This window comes from Podarcis filfolensis (genome assembly GCF_964270895.1).
Source record: "Podarcis filfolensis genome assembly, chromosome: 18".
Taxonomy (NCBI): Eukaryota; Metazoa; Chordata; class Lepidosauria; order Squamata; family Lacertidae; genus Podarcis; species Podarcis filfolensis.
The window spans coordinates 12,068,476-12,085,846 of record NC_139622.1 but is presented as its reverse complement, the minus strand read 5'-3'; the positions used below and the strand labels follow the sequence as shown (position 1 = coordinate 12,085,846).

General features: G+C 52.8%; 2 protein-coding genes across 3 annotated transcripts; both read right to left on the bottom strand.

Moving 5' to 3' along the window:
* Positions 1-690: 690 nt before the first annotated feature.
* MED26 (mediator complex subunit 26) lies at positions 691-10,082 on the bottom strand. Its single transcript, XM_083594290.1, has 3 exons — positions 9,554-10,082; positions 6,446-6,520; positions 691-3,660 (listed from the first exon to the last, which is right to left on the bottom strand). Exons 1-3 carry the CDS (start codon positions 9,626-9,628, stop codon positions 1,996-1,998), a joined length of 1,815 nt encoding a protein of 604 aa, XP_083450416.1. The 5' UTR covers positions 9,629-10,082; the 3' UTR covers positions 691-1,995.
* A 3,327-nt stretch (positions 10,083-13,409) lies between these two features.
* On the bottom strand, positions 13,410-16,505 carry SMIM7 (small integral membrane protein 7; the record flags this gene model as incomplete). 2 transcript variants are annotated; one of them, XM_083595012.1, is made up of 5 exons in its annotated part: positions 16,394-16,505; positions 15,580-15,621; positions 15,150-15,202; positions 13,831-13,921; positions 13,410-13,541 (listed from the first exon to the last, which is right to left on the bottom strand). In XM_083595012.1, exons 1-5 carry the CDS (start codon positions 16,417-16,419, stop codon positions 13,526-13,528), a joined length of 228 nt encoding a protein of 75 aa, XP_083451138.1. In that variant the 5' UTR covers positions 16,420-16,505. The 2 variants fall into 2 exon arrangements, with proteins under 2 accessions (XP_083451138.1, XP_083451139.1); XM_083595013.1 differs by lacking the exon at positions 13,410-13,541 and having other exon boundaries at positions 13,827-13,921.
* Between the last annotated feature and the right edge of the window lie 866 nt (positions 16,506-17,371).

The window sequence follows — 17,371 nt, the reverse complement described above, 5'->3', positions numbered from 1 at the left end:
TTCTGCGGCTTCTGACTTCCTGCAGGCAATCAGAAGCCGCGCCTTGGTTCCCAAACGTTTTCGGAAGTCGAACGGACTTCCGGAACGGATTCCGTCTGACTTCCAAGGTACCACTGTATTTCTAAAACCAGAAAAATAGCAAGGGAAGTGAGCTTCTGGATGTTACCATTGGGACTCCCAGCCAGAAGGGCCAGCGGTCAGGGATTATGATGTTCCTGGACCAACATCAGAAGGGCCAAAGGCTCCGACCCATCCCAGTTCTATAGATTGTAGGTAATTGACATGGTCCCCCTCTCTGGAGGTTATTGGACTACAACTCCCAGCACCCCCAGCCAGTAAGAGAGGGTGGGAGTTGTAGCCTACTGACACCACGCTGTAGGCTCAGGAGCATCAGGGGGCGAAACGCACATCTCCTTGTTCTTTCTGTACTGCCCTCGCCAGGCGCTTTAGACTACAACTCCCAGCAGCCAGGGCTGATGGAAGCAGCAGGCCGGCAACAGCTAGAGAGCAAGCACACGCTGCACCTGGGTTGTGGGAATACTACAACTCCCAGGACTGGCGGTCAGGGATGATGGGGACTGTAGTCCAGAATCAGCCAGAGACTCGAGTCCTCCGGCTACAGGAAGCTGCCTCACTCAAGTTGGCCAACTTTCCGGGAACTTCCCTTTTTTCAAAAACGACAGCCTGTGCTTTTGTGCAAATTTTTGTTTTATTTCCACATGTATATCACAACGTGTCCACTTAAAGGACCAATAGCAAAGTTGCTCCCTTCTGCGTCCCAGGAACGCAGAAGTCTAGGATAGTTACTGTACATTCACTAAGGCTCTGTTTCGCTTTTGCAAGTCGCGCTTCTTCTTTTTCTTCTTCTCCCTCTCTTTTTTTAAAATTTTTTTGTGATGGATCTCCGTAAGGCAAACAAATTATCTAAAAAGGAATGGTAACAAGTGTATTTTCCAGCATTGCAGAACAGGCTTCCCCAATCTCTCTCTCTCTCTCCCCTCCTTTCACAGGACAAACGTAGCACCCTCTGTACGGTTTGGATTTTGCCTTTTTTTAACGTGGGGGGCAGCGGAGGAGAGAGGGTCCCCCCCCTTGCCTCTCCCTAAAAATGTGCAGAAAGAATTCCGGGAAGACACACTCAGGCTGGCGAAGGGTAGCGGTGCAGCATTTCTTAGGCTGAAGCCAAAGATCTGATTAGACCCCACCAAGAAAGGAAGGAGGAAGGAAGGAAGGAAGGAAGGGGTATTTGTGGAATGCCGACCTGAAGGTGGGCACTACCTCCTGCCCACCCTGGCAGACTGGCACCCCTCACCGCAAACCACACGCCTTTTTCTGGAGACAGATGTGACGCCGGGAAGAACTACTGACCACAGGATTTTTGCACAGTTTCATCTCAAACCATCTCACTGTTGTTATTAATCATCCTTACTCCCTTTCCAAGAAAAAACAAACGAAAACAAAATCGGGGACAAAAATAAATAGGCTACGGCTACTCTTGGTTAAAACCTCCTGCTTCCTGCCATTCCTCTCCCTGCCTCCTGCCTGCCCTCGGATTTCGGCACCCGCCAATCCCTGGAAATAATTTTCACCTTTCGAAACGAAAAATAAAATAAAATAAAAACCCTAACACTTTTTTTTTCTTTTTTGTGTTTTTTTCAGAGCTGGCTGGCTAAGAGTTTGCAACTCTTTCCGTCGCCTCCGTTTAAATCAAACCTCTGTTCTGCGCCTCCTCCCGCTTTGCAATTTTGTTAGTAGACTGGTAGCAGCACTTCACAAAAAAAGAAAAGAATAATTAGAAAGAAACTTAGGGGAGAAGGAACTGCCGGGGTCCAGCTCTCTCTCTCTCTCTCTCTCTCACCCTCCCTCCCTCTCTCTTTCTCTCTGCTGGATGAGCCTTTTTTTCAGCACAACGGGGGGCGGAGGGGTGGGCAGCCGTTGCCGCCGCCCCCGCCTGCTCGCACCGAACTGCCCCTTGCGTTAGAAGCATCCCAGCGCTCAGTCCAGGCAGACGTAAGGCAGGACGTTGAGGCGCCCGTCGTCCCCGTGCGGGTCGAGGGATATTCCCTGCGTCCAATCATACCAGTTACCCTGTGTGTCGTAGCAACCATTCACGCCCGGCCAGTGGTGGCCGCAAATCCTGTCGAGGTCGCCCCGCGTCACCTCCCGGGTCACCCCGGGCAAGTCCGTGGGCTTGCTGTGGGACGCCAGGACGTGGGTCTTGCGGGCGTCCCGGCGGGTGCTCTCCTCCTGCTTCAGGTACTCGGACATGAAGTAGTGAGCGCCCGGAGTCTGTACCCCGGAAGAGGACAGCAAGCTGCTCTGCCGGTTCAAATAGGACTGGATAATCTCGTTCCGGGACAGCTCCTTCCAGTTGGTCTGCTCAAAGGGGCTCTGCAGGGGGGGCTTGGGCTCGGCGGCTTCCCCTGCGCCTGTCCTGTGCTGCTGCTCGGGGAGAGCGGGCGGGTGGGCCGCCGAGGGCAAGGAGTCCCTCTGCGCCAGGGGCTTGATCTCGCCCGTCATGGGGTCAAAGGTCAGCCGCCGCTCCTTTTTTAACCGCACCGGCTTGACCCCCCCTTCCAGCGCCTGACCGTCCAAGTTGACCACGTAGTCCTTGGGCCGGTACTTCTTCTTCTTCTTGCTGTCCGACCCCGAGGCGGCGCCGTCGCTGTCCGCCCGGCACGCGTCCGGCGAGAAGCCTGCCAGCAAGGGCTCCGCCAGGAGGGGGCCCGCCCCGCTGCTCAGAGGGGGCCCCGCCGTCAGCCGGCCTGCCGGCGCCTCCTGGATGCCGTGCAGGGGCGTCTCCAGCCCCGTCTGCGGATGGGCCTCCAGCCGCTTCTCCAGCGCCGGCTGCACGAGGGCAGGGGGCGACAAGGGAGCCCCGGTGGGAGCGTCCGGGGCGGGTGGTGGCCTCGTCGGGGAAGGGGCAGGCGGCGAGCCCTTGGGTGAGTAGGTGGTGTGCTGCCGGGAAAACGTTTCCGCCCGAACGTGCCTGGGGCTGAAAGAGGAGCAGCGGGGGCTCTTGGGCTGGCCGGCTGCGGGCGCCTCCTCCTTCTCCTGCTGGACCAGCAGCGCCACCTTCAGCAGGGACGAAGCAGAGGGCTTGAAGAGACCCGGGGAGCTGGTGTGGGGGCGCACCGCGTTGATGGGGATCTTGCTGAGCTTGTCGCCCTCGACCAGCTCGGCGGGCAGGCCGGCGTCCGGCGGGCTGGGGAAGCTGTCCGGGCTGCTGCCCCCGATCCCATTCGTCGGGGGCGGCGAGGAGTTCTGTAACACTTCGAAGCAGGCCTTGGAGGCCTTCGGCAGAGGCAAGAGAGGCGCCCCCGCCAGGCCATCGCGCGGCTCCCCCCGCCTCTTCCGGGCCGCCGGCTTCTCCGCCAACTGCTTCGGGGAGTGCAGCTTCTGGACGTCGTTCCGGACCTTCGCATCTTGCGCGGGCTTCGGCCCGACCCCCGCCGGAGGAGTCTCCACCCGGCAGTTGTGAGCCCCGCCGCCGTTGGCAGACCCCGGCGGGTTGGACGGCCCCCTGGCGGCCCCCTCGCTGGGCGCCCCCGGCTCAATCAGCTTCTGCCAGTTCCGCAGCAGCTTCTTAGCCCGCTTGGCCAGTTCCACATTCTCGGTTTTCTTCCTCACGTCGTTGATGAGTTTCCCCAGCCGCGTCTCCTGTGGAGTTTTTGGGGGGAAAGGAACAAGAGAGAAAAGTGGGGAGGGAATGTTACTTTGCAAGCTATCTGCATACCGCATCACCCCACCTTCAGCGGCCAGATGTTTCGGACTACAGGTCCCATCGCCCCCAGCCGGTGTGGCCAAATGGAACCGGGGCTGATGGGAGTTGTTTTCCAAAACACAAGGCAGGTGCCGGGCTGGCAAAGGCTCCCATGCACCTGTCAAAAGCAGCAGGAGGCAGCTTCTCCTGTCCCAGGAAGGTCTCCCTCCAATAAGAGGAATTTGGGGTCTGAGTGGGTGGCTACCTGTGACACATGTGGACACACAGCACCCTATGACAGAGGTTTTCAACCTTTTTGAGTCCATGGCTCTTGAGCAACTACATTCTTTCTGCGGCACCCTTGTGGGGCTCAGTAGCCCAGTTATGTCACCCCTTGCCTGCAGAGCTGGCAGCCTCACCCTTTTCCGAACACCCTCCCTTGGGGAGTGTTCCCTCTGCCTCCTCTCCTCAAGGCAGAGAGGGCATCCGAGGAGCAAGGGAAAGAGGGACAGAGGCCAGGGTTGCCCATGGCACCCCTGACCATAATTCGAGGCACCCCAGGCTGCCACAGCACCCTGGTTGAAAACCACTGCTCTATGAGCGGGGAGGCGCACTACCAAGAAGGGTCAATGGTTGCACAAGTGTGTTGATATGCACATTGGTGCGGTGGAGATTTTGCCAGAAATTAGCTGCTGCCTTATTTTCCCTGTGGATTCCTCCCCCACCACAATTCTAAGGAGCTCCTCAGTTGAGAAAATTACTCTATAACCTAATGAATGGCAAAGAGAATCGGACAACTGGAAGCAATCATAAGTCAGGATCCAAGTTGCTGCCACCTCTTCCCACAGATTATATAGCCATGCTAGAATTAAAAGCTTTCAGCACTGCCACTTTTCAAAATCTACGCAGTGTAAAGGAAAGACCTGCCGCTGTGGTGTCTTAAAACACACCGTTAATACAGTCGTACCTCGGAAGTCGAACGGAAACCGTTCCGGAAGTTCGCTCGGCTTCCAAAACGTTTCGAAACCAAGGCGCAGCTTCCGATTGGCCGCAAGAGGAAGCTCCTGCAGCCAATCGGAAGCTGCGTCTGACGTCTGGGTTCCAAAGAATGGTCGCAAACCAGAACACTCACTTCCGAGTTTGCGGTGTTCACAAACCAAGGTACGACTGTACTAAATAATAATAATAATAATAGAAACAAAGCTTTCAGTTTGACTGCAGTATCAACACACCAAGTGTCTTTTTGCTGAAACAAACATTTCAGTTCGTTTGGGCAGTCTGGGGACTGAGCTCATAAAACGAACAAGGCAAACTCTCAGCTTTGTCCTGCTAAATATTTCAGCCAACTAAATCAAACCCACCAAATCAGGGCAGTGGGTAAGTTCTCCAGAAAACCCTCCTGCCAGTTTGCATGTCTCCTCAGCTCCCTACACAGAACAGGCCTCTCAAGACTGAGACAATCGCAAGCCCGCGAGGCTTGGAAAGAGAATTGCGAGCCATCTGGCATTTGCAGAAACAACCAGAGCGGCTAAGGATTGCAGCAACGCGAGGAAGCTGTGAAAATCAGTCTCCGTATCTCCGGCCGACACTGGCACAGGGAGCACTGGGGACGCTTCCACGGAATTCCCCCGTTTGGAGGAGGCAGGTGGGCTGCAACGTGTTCGGACAAGCGGCCAACCCTCCCAGGGAGTCCCACAAGGCTGAGTCAGCTGTTCACCTCCCCCAGGTCTGGGGAACGGGGTGCCACACAACTGCAGAGCTGTGTGAGGATGCTTGGAAACCCAGGAAACGCGTGACCAGGGCAGCCGAGAAGGCACAGCCCGTACAAGTCCGCCGTCACGGGATACGGCGACCCATCATACTTGCTTAAAGCTGCAAAATGGTCAACATGTCAGTGTGGTTTTTTTTGGGGGGGGGGGGGAGAAAGCAGGCCATGCACCAGCCAACCCTTCAGACAGAAGCCAAACCAGCAAAGGTCCTGGCAACTACAATTTTGGGGTTTGCTAGCAAGGCCAGGCGGGAACTCCTGCAGACCATAAACATTGTGCTTACCCAAGGTCACTTCAAGGCTGGGTTAATTATGATGTGCTCTCTGAGGGGTTTTCCCTTGCACTTGACCCAGAAGCTGCAGCTGGTGCAGGATGCTGCAGCACGATTGCTGAACGTGAGCGAGGCCTTGTCAGCGCATAACTCCTGTGCTCAGACATCTGCTCTGGTTGCCCGTTTGCAACCGGGCCAAGTTCAAGGCGCTGCTATTAGCATTTAGAGCCCTTTAACAATTTGGGACCAGTTTAGCTGTGCGATCACCTTACCCAACAGGTGGTCCCACTCAAACGCTTTGATAGGCAGAATTGGCACGGCTGCAGGTGCCTGTTCTGCATCCGAAAGAACCCAGTTTTTCGGAGAGGCAGTGTGGATCCTTTGGAACTCCCTGCCTATTGAGATCAAGCAGGCGCCTTCGCCGTACTCTTTCCAGCGCTTGCTAAAGACGGTCCTCTTTAGACAAGCCTGCTCAGATGCTTAGAAAGCTGAGATGATTTGAATCTATTTCTGCGCTTTAACTTTTACGCGTTTTAAAGCACGGTTGCGCATTTTGTTCTCTGTTTCACCCTTTTATCTTTTGTACACCGCTTCGGCGGTTTCTTTTTCGTTTTTACTATCAACGGAGAACAAATTTTAAGAAATAAAAATGAGTGCCGTGCAGCTTTTGCTATTTCCATCAGGAGGTGAATGCCGACCCACCTCGAGCGCCTCTTTGGTGATGGGGTACCTCTCCAGGCTGGAGATCACTTCCAGTACTGCCACCATGTTACGAATCTGGAAGAGAAAGAGAACAGTTAAACGTGAGGCTTTGGGCGGGAGAGTGCGCCAAACACCATGCACCCTGCGCTGTGTGACGCTAGGGGAGCTCAGCGTAGACCCACTGAAATGAATGGATCTGGCTAACTTTGAAGGCTGCCCCAACTCCCTCCGTTGCTGAGAGGCTAGTCCAGCCATCCAGCGAGTCAGAAGCCGAATGTCAACCACCCCTTGCTTCTGGACTTGTGCCTCAATCACCAGTGGCGTTCACTGGCCGGGGTCGGTGTCCTTAAGAGGCTCCCAGTGACACCCCACACATCATAAAGTCACAGCGAGAACAGCAGAAATCAGCCCTGAAGATACTCTGCCAGGAGACCCTAAAAGCCAACATCTCTTCCTGCCATTCCCCGACCGGGGGAAAACTGGCCTCTGCAGCCCTTAGCCTCCTTAAAGGTCACCGAAGAGGAAGGGCCTTCTCTTCCAAGGTGCCTCCCCAGGAAGGTTCACCTGGAGAAAAACTTTCCCCCTTTCGCTCAGGGCTCTTTTAGGCATCACCACACAAAAACACACCAAAAGGGGCTTTGCATGCAGGAGGGCTCGGGTCAGGCCCCTGAAGGAACAACTCCAGCGCTGGGATGGTGCAAAGATCCCCCCTCCCAGGCCAAAACCCTGGAGGACCACTGCCAGTCAGAAGGCACAATAGAGAGAGAAAGACAGACAGACAGAGAGACCAAGGGCCTAGCTTCGCACGATGCATCCTCCTGTGTCCCCGGGCATCTTGCACGATTTCACCCCATGCGAAAGATCTGAGGAGAATTGGGCGGTTAAAGCACAGGCAGCAGGCACAGAAATCGTGAAGGGGGAAGTCTGCAGGGCGAGGGGGGGGGGAAACGCACAAGAGGTGCAGCCATTCAGAAAAACGCAAGCCCGAAGGAGTGGCAGGGTTAAGCCCCTCTGTGCCAAGTGCAGCCAGTGTGGTGCCCATTCCAAATGATCAGCAGCCATCAAGGCGCAAGGAGTGGTGATGTGGAGACCAGCAGGCGAGCGCAATGCCCCCCCATACTATTAGGAGACATGTCTACCCGACCCTACAGAAAACAGGGCCTCCTATACAAGCCCCGATAGCAAGACTCCACAAAGTGAACGCCGTAAACGCAGGGCATGGAAGAAGTGCCGCCACAGACAGGCGGCGGGGAACGTGTGGGAAAGGGGGTACAGCATTACATGGCAAGGAGGAACTACAGCCAGGGTCTAAGCCACCAGGGCTTGGGGTACTGCTGCTCCCAAGTACCATGGAAAGAGCGTCAGACTGGCATGTGTTGGGGCCTGAAGCGGAAGCACGGGAAAGGACCCACTGGCAAGGAGATGGGGGGAGGCACCTGCTGGCCTAATAAAACAGGGGAATGGGCTGGGGGGGGGAACTGCAAGCGGAAGGTCAAGCCCAGAGGATACATGTGGGGATAGTCATCTTGCCTCCCCTTCTTTGCAGACCTGAGTGGGTGGAGAGGGAAAAGGAGGCCCAGGGGCCAACAAACCCTTCTGCAGCAGAAGGGAGATTTTTACTTTCGCAGGATGAGATGGGAAGAAAGAAAAGAGGAGATTATGTTAGCAGGTGAGAAGCCCAGGGAGGAGGAGCTGGCAGAGGCGGCAGGAAACCCGTTGAAGGAGAGCCCAGCGCCCCAGAGCAACACCTTGCACTGATGCAGACCAGGCTGTCCACCCAGCTTGGCACTCCCTGCACAGACTGGCAGCAGCTCTCCAGGGTGCCAACCCAGAGGTCTCCCAAACCCACACCTGGAGATGCCGGTGGTTGAGACTGGCGGTCTTCCGCGAGATACCCTGCCACTGAGCAATGGCCCTTTCCTTAGAAATAAAAGCAAGATTCCTGACCTCGTGGCTCTCATTTAAGCTGGAAGCTGCCGCCTCACACTGTGTCACGCCATTGCTCTAGCCAACTCGACACTGCCTACGCTGACTGCAGAGCCTAGGGCTCCCGGGTCCTACCTGGAAATCATTCTGCCTACGAGGCAGGCCCTCTGAGCTGCAGTCCTTCACCTCCTCCTGAGTCAGACCGCTGGGCCCCTATAGCTCAGCAGTGTCTCTAGACTGACCGGCAGCAGAGCAGCTGACCAGGAAATAATTCCCCAGCCTTCTCCGGAGACCTTCTGCATGCCAAGCAAGTGATCCACAGTACCAACAAGCCCTTCCCCACCCACCCCCAGCCCTTCCCTCTCTTGCAACTTGCCCGCTTACAGCAGGGGCCTTCCACCTCTCTGCACCCAGGGCCTGCTTTTAACCAAAGCGTGCATCTGGGTACCCACTTCTCAACTCTTTCGCCACAGACCTGCACGGCGACCCACCTTGCAGCAGGCAGTGACCAGGGGCACAAAACACCAGTTGGGAGACCCCAGATTTGGAGGACGCTATCAGCATCACTATTATTAGTTGGAGACCCCACATTTAGAGGACATTAAGATCAATATTATTAGTTGGAGACCCCAGGTTTGGAGAACACGATTATCATCTTTATTATTAGCTGGGAGACCCCAGATTTGGAGGGCATGCTTATCACTGTATGAGTGGGGTGGGTTTTGGTTTTTTTTTTGCTCAGGACCAACTCTTCCTTTAAAAGCCCAAGCCCAGAAACCAGGAAGGAAAGGCAGTTGAGAGACCCTCCCTGGGATGGCAGCAGCTATTATCATGGGCTGGTATATATATATATATGCCAGACTTCTTCTTCTCTCCCCCCCCCCCTTCGCATCCCCACGTGCAAAAAACGCTACAACCCCCCCACACAAACACATTAACCCTTCCTTCCCCTGTCTCTCCCTCCCATTAATAATATACTACTACTACTACTACTAATAATAATTTATTATTTATACCCCGCCCAACTGGCTGGCCCCCCCCCCCAGCCACCCTGGGCGGCTTCCAACAAAACACTAAAATACAATCACCTATTAAACATCCGAAGCTTCCCTAGATTAACCCTCTCCCTCCCATTAACCCTTCCCTCTCCCCAGTCCCCTCTCCCTCTCCCCCCAGACTCACGTTGCTGTTGGGGTCGACGGCCTGCAGCAGCCGGTCCCTGATCTGCTGCGGGGAGGGTCCCGGAGCCGCTGTCATTGCCCCCCCGTCGAGGCGGCGACCCCGAGCCCTGCGCTGGCGGCGGCGGCGGGAGGAGGAGGAGCCCCCCCGCCCTCCTCCCCCCGCTTCCTGCCGGGCCTCCTCCTCCTCTTCTTCCTCCTCCTCCTCCTGCTGGGCTCGCCGGCCTCCCTCCTCCTCCCGCCCCGCCGCTGGGCCGCCGCCTCCTCCTCAGCTCACTCGCCGGCCGCGCCGCGGGGCAGCCGGAGCCGCATGTTCCTCGGGGGGCGCCTCCCGCCGCCGGGCCTGGCCCGGGCTCCTCCTCCTCCTCCTCCTCGGCCTCGCCCCCCCCTTGTCTCCGGGCCGGGCCGCCCGTCCTCCTCGGGGCTCCTCCGTCCAGGCGGCGGCGGCGGCGGCGGCGGCGGCGGAGGAGGCCGAGCTGCTCAACTGTGGGCAAGAGCCAGCAGCCGCGCGCGGTGCACCCTGGGACACGCCCGACGCCGCCGTGACGCCGCGCGCAGGCCGACGCACGCACGGGGGAGGGGGAGGGCGGGAGGAGGAGGAGGAGGAGGAGGAACGTCGCGTCTGTGACGTCGGGGCGCAAACCGCGCGGGGGGGGGGCGGCGGCGGCGCGGTTCTCTCTCTCTCTCCCCGCGCTCTCTGGGTTAGTTCTGGCGGCAGGCCGGCCGGCCGGGCACGCATGCGCAGTGCGGGGGGGAGGGAGGGGGAGAAAGGGCGGGAAAAAAAAGAGAGGGAGGCGTTTGGCGCGAAGGGGCCCGTCCCTCAGATTTACCTCAGTTTAAACGTGAAAGATATAACGTAGCTTATATATATATATATATATATATATATATATATATATATACACACACACATACACATATATGTATTATATATGTATTATATATGTGTGTGTGTGTGTGTGTGTATATGTTACTATTGTAATATGTATTCAATAGCCCGTCCCTCAGATTTACGTCAGTTTAAACGTGAAAGATATTAGTATATATATATATATATATATATATATATACACACACATACATATATATGTGCGTGTATATATATATATATATATGCATCTTATATATGTATATATGTGTGTGTATATATTACTATTGAAATATGTATTCAATAGTTCATTCCATCCCTGATTTACCTGTTTAAACGTGATATATCAGTTTTATATATATATATATATATATATATATATATATATATATATATATAGTTACAGGAACCGCTCTCCATTAACTATATATATATATATATACATACATATATACACAGACACATATGTGTGTGTGTGTATATATATATAATATATATATTCAATAGCCCGTCCCTCAGATTTACGTCATTTTTAAACGTAAAAGATATAACATAGTTTATACACACACACACACACACACATATATATATATATTCAATAGCCCGTCCCTCAGATTTACGTCATTTTAAACGTGAACGATATCAAATACATGTATAAAAGCAATATGTATTCAATAGTTCGTCCCGTCCTTCACATTTACCTGTTTAAAAATTACGAAATATATTCAATAGTTTGTAATATATATATGTGTGTGTGTATGTGTGCATTAAATAGTGGAAAAGACGGACAAAGATCTCAGCTCTGTTAGATTCACAGCTCTTTATTGCAGCAGCTCCTGGAGTCAGACTGACTGCAGCCTCCCCGGCTGCTTTATATATACTAAGTAACTTCTAACACTAACAACTTCCAACTAACTGACCAATCAGTGAGCGACAGTTCTCAATCCTTCGGTTGCATACTGGTGGACCTGAGTGAGAACTGCAGCTAATCTTGATACATAACAGTATGTATGTTATATGGTGGCGCTGTGGGTTAAACCGCTGAGCCTCTTGGGCTTGCTGATCAGAAGGTCGGCGGTTCAAATCCCCGCAACGACGGGGTGAGCTAATGGTCAGGGGTCCCTTTACCTTTATATATGTTATAAGAATTTAAATATATATTCAATATATTAATATTAATATATATATTCAATAAATTCAGAATTCAAAAATCAGTTGGGTCGGGGGGGGAATACGGTACAGAAATCTAGACTTCCAACACACCACCTAAATGTTGGCCCAGCCAAACCACAACGTTTTTGAAAAATTTGGCCCCCTGACCACGATTCCCCTCAGGACGTTCCCTCAGACCTATGTTGCAGGTGCATTTTTAACTTTTTGATCCAGCAGAACCGAAGCTAAAATACATGTGCTCCATTGATCAATAATAGGTAAAAAAAGCATTCTGAAGTGGCCGTGGTGTTCCTGGGCATGTCTAAAGTACGTCCCCCACCGCAGCCCTCGCCGCTGAGGTAAACCAAGGCAGGCCTGGCTTCTTTTCAAAATAAAAATAAAAGTGTGTGTAACAGCAGACGCTTCAGTTTTAGCATTCAAGCAGAACTGAAAATAAAAAGGGGGGAAACCCTTCTGTGAATCCCCCAAAAGCACTGGGATCATTAAATTATATGTGATTTGCACAGGTGTGTTTGCTTTTAAAAATGACGCAGGTTATCGTTGTCACTTGGCAAAGGAATAATCCGGGTGGGGCAGCTGCGGATTTTCCATCATGGCCGAACCATCGCTTCTGGTGCACCATTAATAGGAGCGGCTTCCCATTCCTCCGCCGTTAAGGGAACTGGAATGGGGGAACGTTTGCTACGGACAGCTCCCTTGAACCCGTCATGGCTGCCTCCTTTCTGTACGCGTCTCTGACAAGCGAGCTCCCCTTGCCACAAGGAACCTTTTCAAAATACAGAACCATGGTTTGCTGAACACCTCCTCTCCAACTCCTCGAAAGATTCCATCAACGGTGTCTCCAAAATATTTTACCCACCACTTGGGAAGACAGGCAAACTAATGCCAGTGTACTGGAAGAAGCAAAGATCACCAGTGTCGAAGCGATGATTCTTCAACATCAACTTCGTTGGACTGGTCATGTTGTGCGGATGCCTGATTATCATGTTCCAAAGCAACTACTCTATTCCGAACTTAAGAATGGAAAGCGTAATGTTGGTGGTCAACAAAAGAGGTTCAAAGACTCTCTCAAGGCAAATCTAAAAAAAAAAAGTAGTATAAACACCGACAACTGGGAAACACTGGCCTGCGAGCGCTCCAGTTGGAGAACAGCCTTGACCAAAGGTGTCCTGGGCTTTGAAGACACTCGAACTCAGGACACGAGGGAGAAACGTGCCAAGAGGAAGGCATGCTTGGCAAACCCTCACCGGGATCAACTCCCACCCGGAAACCAATGTCCCCACTGTGGAAGGACGTGGGGATCCAGAATTGGCCTCCACTGTCACTTACAGACTCCCTGTTAAGACCGTGTTTATGGAAGACAATCTTACTCAGCTACGAGGGATCGAATAAGAAGAAGAAGAAGACAGAACCATGGTTTGCTGAACAAGCCATGGGTCATTCCAGAGACAGGCAAACCATGGCTTGGCTTCTCCAGAGTTCGGTTTGCGTGTCCAGCTACTCTAGCCGAACGGATCACGGCCGAGGAATCCCATCACACCAAAGCATGGTTAAAACCAAGCTTTTTGTAAAGCCTGCAGCAAACCATGGCTTCACATTGTGGTTTCTTGGCTGCAAAACTACCATGGCTAAGCTGCTGGGCAGGTTCCGCACATTTAAGGCCTGAACATGGTTCAAATAAACCAGTTTAACAACTGGACTAAATAACCCCCACGACAGGTGAAATAAATCGTCTTTATATATGCTTAGACACAAAAAGAAGCCACAATTTCAAGAGATTTCTCTTTTTCGAAGAAATAAGACACCAAGACACTTGCAATGCTTAAAAACATGGCTTTTCTTTTTTTTTTTTAATTTCATGGACAAGACATTACTTCCAGATGAAAGTCACTCCCCAGGTTGTTATAGCCAGCAGCAAAGTCCACCAAAGATGGTTTAAGATCCAAATAACCTAGAAGACAAAAGCAGGAAGAAAATGGACAATGGATTATTTCGGTTATAAACAGGCCCAAGGTTATTGTCCCCCATATTCCAAAAGAAAGGGTCATCGGTGTGCCAATGGCCAAGGTGAAATCTGGACCTCTTACTGGCTCAAATCCAGCTTCCCCATAGCCCTTCGGTTCCTGAGCAGCGCTGGGCACGAGGCTGCAAGTAATAAATATGAACGTAAAATGCCCAAAAACCAAGTTTAAGAGGCGCGCAACCAGGAAGATGACACCCTTTTCCCCCCACAGACTTACACAATCATACAGAACATCATGAAGATATTCCACAGGGCGATGAAAATCCGGAAGTATCTCAGGCTCAGCAGAAACTCCCTGATGTTATCACCTAGGTGGAAATAAAATAAAATAATATAAAATGGCAAGTGTCCCTATTGCTGCCCCAGTCCTCTCAAGCTTCCATGCACAACGACGTTTGTGCACAATAATGGAAACTAATTAATCTACTAATAAGTATTTTGGAAAGCTGTTTGTTTCTCTGCTTGTTGAAGGTCATAGCCAGATTTTGCACAACGGTTGCAAAGATCAAGGAGCAGATTATTGCCGACGTTGGGGTACAACGGGGCGCCATTTCAAATCAAGATGGGAAACCGAACCTTTAAAAGCTGCAGTGGTTTTGAAGAAACCCTGAGCCCCAGCTTTAAGGCTGCTTGCAGTCGTTATATTTTAAGTACCAAAGTGGTGAGCAAGGCACTTTGCAATTCATTTTTTTTTATTAAAAAAATGTGGACGATAGATGTAATGCGTTGGTGGGAATCCTCAGAAGTAATTCAATCATATGAATCCTGTAAGGGGAAGTTACAAGAGAAAATTATGTGGGGTGACTCTCCGGTTTATCAAACAAGGTCCATTTATAAGTAGCACTAGAACATTTTTCTGACTTTGGAGTTCAATTCTAGGCACTTTTTTGAAACGCCACGAGGCGCAGTTAACGCAGGAGGAAATGCATTTGAAAAGTGGGAAGCCCCTAGAAGCTGGGAATATTTGTTGCTCTTTTGAATATGGGTTCATTCTTGCAAGATTGTTCTTAAGAACAATCTCCATGGAACCAGGCTCAAGGGAGAGGCCAGGCAGTGCTAATGGTCAACGTTCAGGCTCTAGCGTAAGAATTAATCGGGATCCTTAAGTGTCCGGAACTCGCAGCCGTCCTTGAGGAATTAGATAAAGCAATTGCAGAACCAATGTGGAACCAAGCGGTCTGGAATACCAGGCAGCGGTGTGGTTTCGCGTTGGGTTTCCTTTTGGCTCAACGGAGGGCCAAAGCTATTCCATGCAAGGACCCTCTTGCAGAAGAAGCTGTTGGGTCATTAGCCACCCAGAACAGCCTACACTGACTGGCAGCAGCTGTCTGGGGCTTCCTGGAGATGACAGAACCTGGAGGCTTCAGCACCCAATTGCATGCTCCGCTTGTCACCCAAAGCCCTTCTCCATGGTTGGCATGGGGGTATCCCAAAGCTATGAAATCACACAACCTCAGTGGGGGTTTAAGAGCGTCACAGTGCATGCCAAGGTGGGCGCAGTATGGAGGCGTCAGCTACAACCCCCACCTGCCTTACCTGTTGTGGGTTCCCTCACTTCTTCACCAAAGCCCTGGCTCTCTCTCTTCTTCCTAAGAGGCAAGAGAGAGGAGGATTTACAGAAAGCCAGAGCATCTCACAACTGGTATGAAACAGAAGCGTTTTGAAAGGGATCTGGACAAATTAACAGAAGACGAGAGCTCCACCGATGAGTTCTGGCTTAACGGAACACCTACGTCCCAACATCCGTCCGTTGCGGAAGACAATGGAGTGCGCCCCCGGCGGCAAAGTAGAACGGCTGGAGACTTGAACGCGGCGCTTTCTGCGAGAACAAGTGGCCGGAAGGTGGTTTCTCCTGAGCACCCAAATCCTGAACCCCTTCTTCCAAGCCAGAACTGTGCTCCTCCTCCCAAGCTGAACCCCACCTCCCTCCCCAGCCCAGCTGCTCCCCCCACCTCAGAGCACTTACAGCCTGAAGTTTAACACCGCTCCTGCGTTGACCAACAGTGTCCTGCATGGGGGGGGGGGGCGGGAGAGAGAAGGAAAAAGAGAAACTGAGCAGCTTTCAAGGGATGGGGTTTTTCTCAACGGCTTTGGTCCTGTATACCTGAAGGAGCGTCTCCACCCCCATCGTTCAGCCCGGACACCTGGGTCCATCTCCCGAGGGCCTTCTGGCGGTTCCCTTGCTGTGAGAAGCCAAGTTACAGGGAAGCAGGCAGAGGGCCTTCTCGGTGGTGGCACCTGCCCTGTGGAATGCCCTCCCGTCAGATGTCAAAGAGAACAACAACTACCAGACTTTTAGAAGACATCTGAAGGCAGCCCTGTTTAGGGAAGCTTTTAATGTTTGATGGATTACTGTATTTTAATATTCCATTGGAAGCCGCCCAGAGTGGCTGGGGAAACCCAGCCAGATGGGTGGGGTATAAATAAGAATAATTATTATTAGCACCTCCCATCGCCACACCATCCCTAACCACTGGTCCTGCTGGCTGCTGGGAGGGGCCAAGAGCGCAGCAACATCTGGAGGGCCAGATGTCGGGAGGGAACGAAGCAAAAGAAGATCGCCTCTCCTCCTGGCCTCCCCTGCCGCCGCCATCAGCCTCCTATCTGCGCGACAGGCAGGAATCCGTCAGGTGCAGCTCCTGCTGCAGGGGCGCCCTATTAACCCCCCCCCCACACACATTGCAAGGGGGGCTCATCCCCTCCTGCCCTGCCCCCTCCTTTGGGGACAGGCGTTGCTTAGCAACCCTGCTCCTTTCCCCTCCCCCCTCCGCCCCACTTACCCGAAGAGCAGCAAATCGCCCAGCATCCTGCTGCTTCCAGTCTCCTCCCGGAAGTAGAAGGGCTCCCCCAGCCTCAGTGACGTCAATCAGCGCCGCAGCCAATCAGCAAGCGGCATCCCCCCTCCCTTGTTTTTAAATTTCCCCGCCTCGGCCGCCAGGTGGCGCTCGCCCATTCCGGGAAGGAGCCCCGATGACGCGCCAGACACGCCCCTTCCGCAGGCCCCGCCCACCCGCCGGAGCCTTCCCTGCCACTGAGCATGCGCCTCGCAAACCGCGCACGCTCAGTAGCAGCTTGTGAAGCCACATGCCCTTTCTGAAACTCAGATTTTTGGTGATGATAAACAGTAAACGTGGGAATCAGGAAGGGAGTTTGTTTTAGGGGAACTGGGGGACGGGAAGGTCACATCTGGGGAGAAGGGCAGCTGGCTCAGATTAAAGAGCCCCATCGCACTGGGTGTCTGTGTCCATTTCTGTTAACTTGTGGAACTCCCTGCTACCAGGTGGTGGCCAATGCACGCCGAGGGTTTTTAATGGCTGGGGGATTAGATGATTCTACGAACGGGAAAAGCTGAAACCAGGGTCGGGTAGCCGTGAGATGACTAACGGGCTCCTCCCCGTCCTGTCCAGCGGCACCCATTTTTCACAATTTACTTATTTCATAAAATTCACGTGCCGCTGGATACAGTTGTTAAAAAACCCTGCAAACGGTTTACAAAAAGCAGAACAGTAAAATCCGTTTTTAAAAAATCACAGTACTTTAAACAGATTAAGATCCGCATCAGCTTTCTAAGCACCTGCCTGTATTGCGAGGCGGGGTCAGACTAGATGACTAGTCTTGGGGTCCCTTCCAGCTCTGAACTTCTAGCCGGAGTTCATCCGGTATGCGAGGAGGAGCCTCTGCCCGCGTTCAAAACCCCCGAGCTCGCTTTCATTCGGATCCTGGCTCACGCGACCGGCGACAGGGGTCGAAAGCGGAGT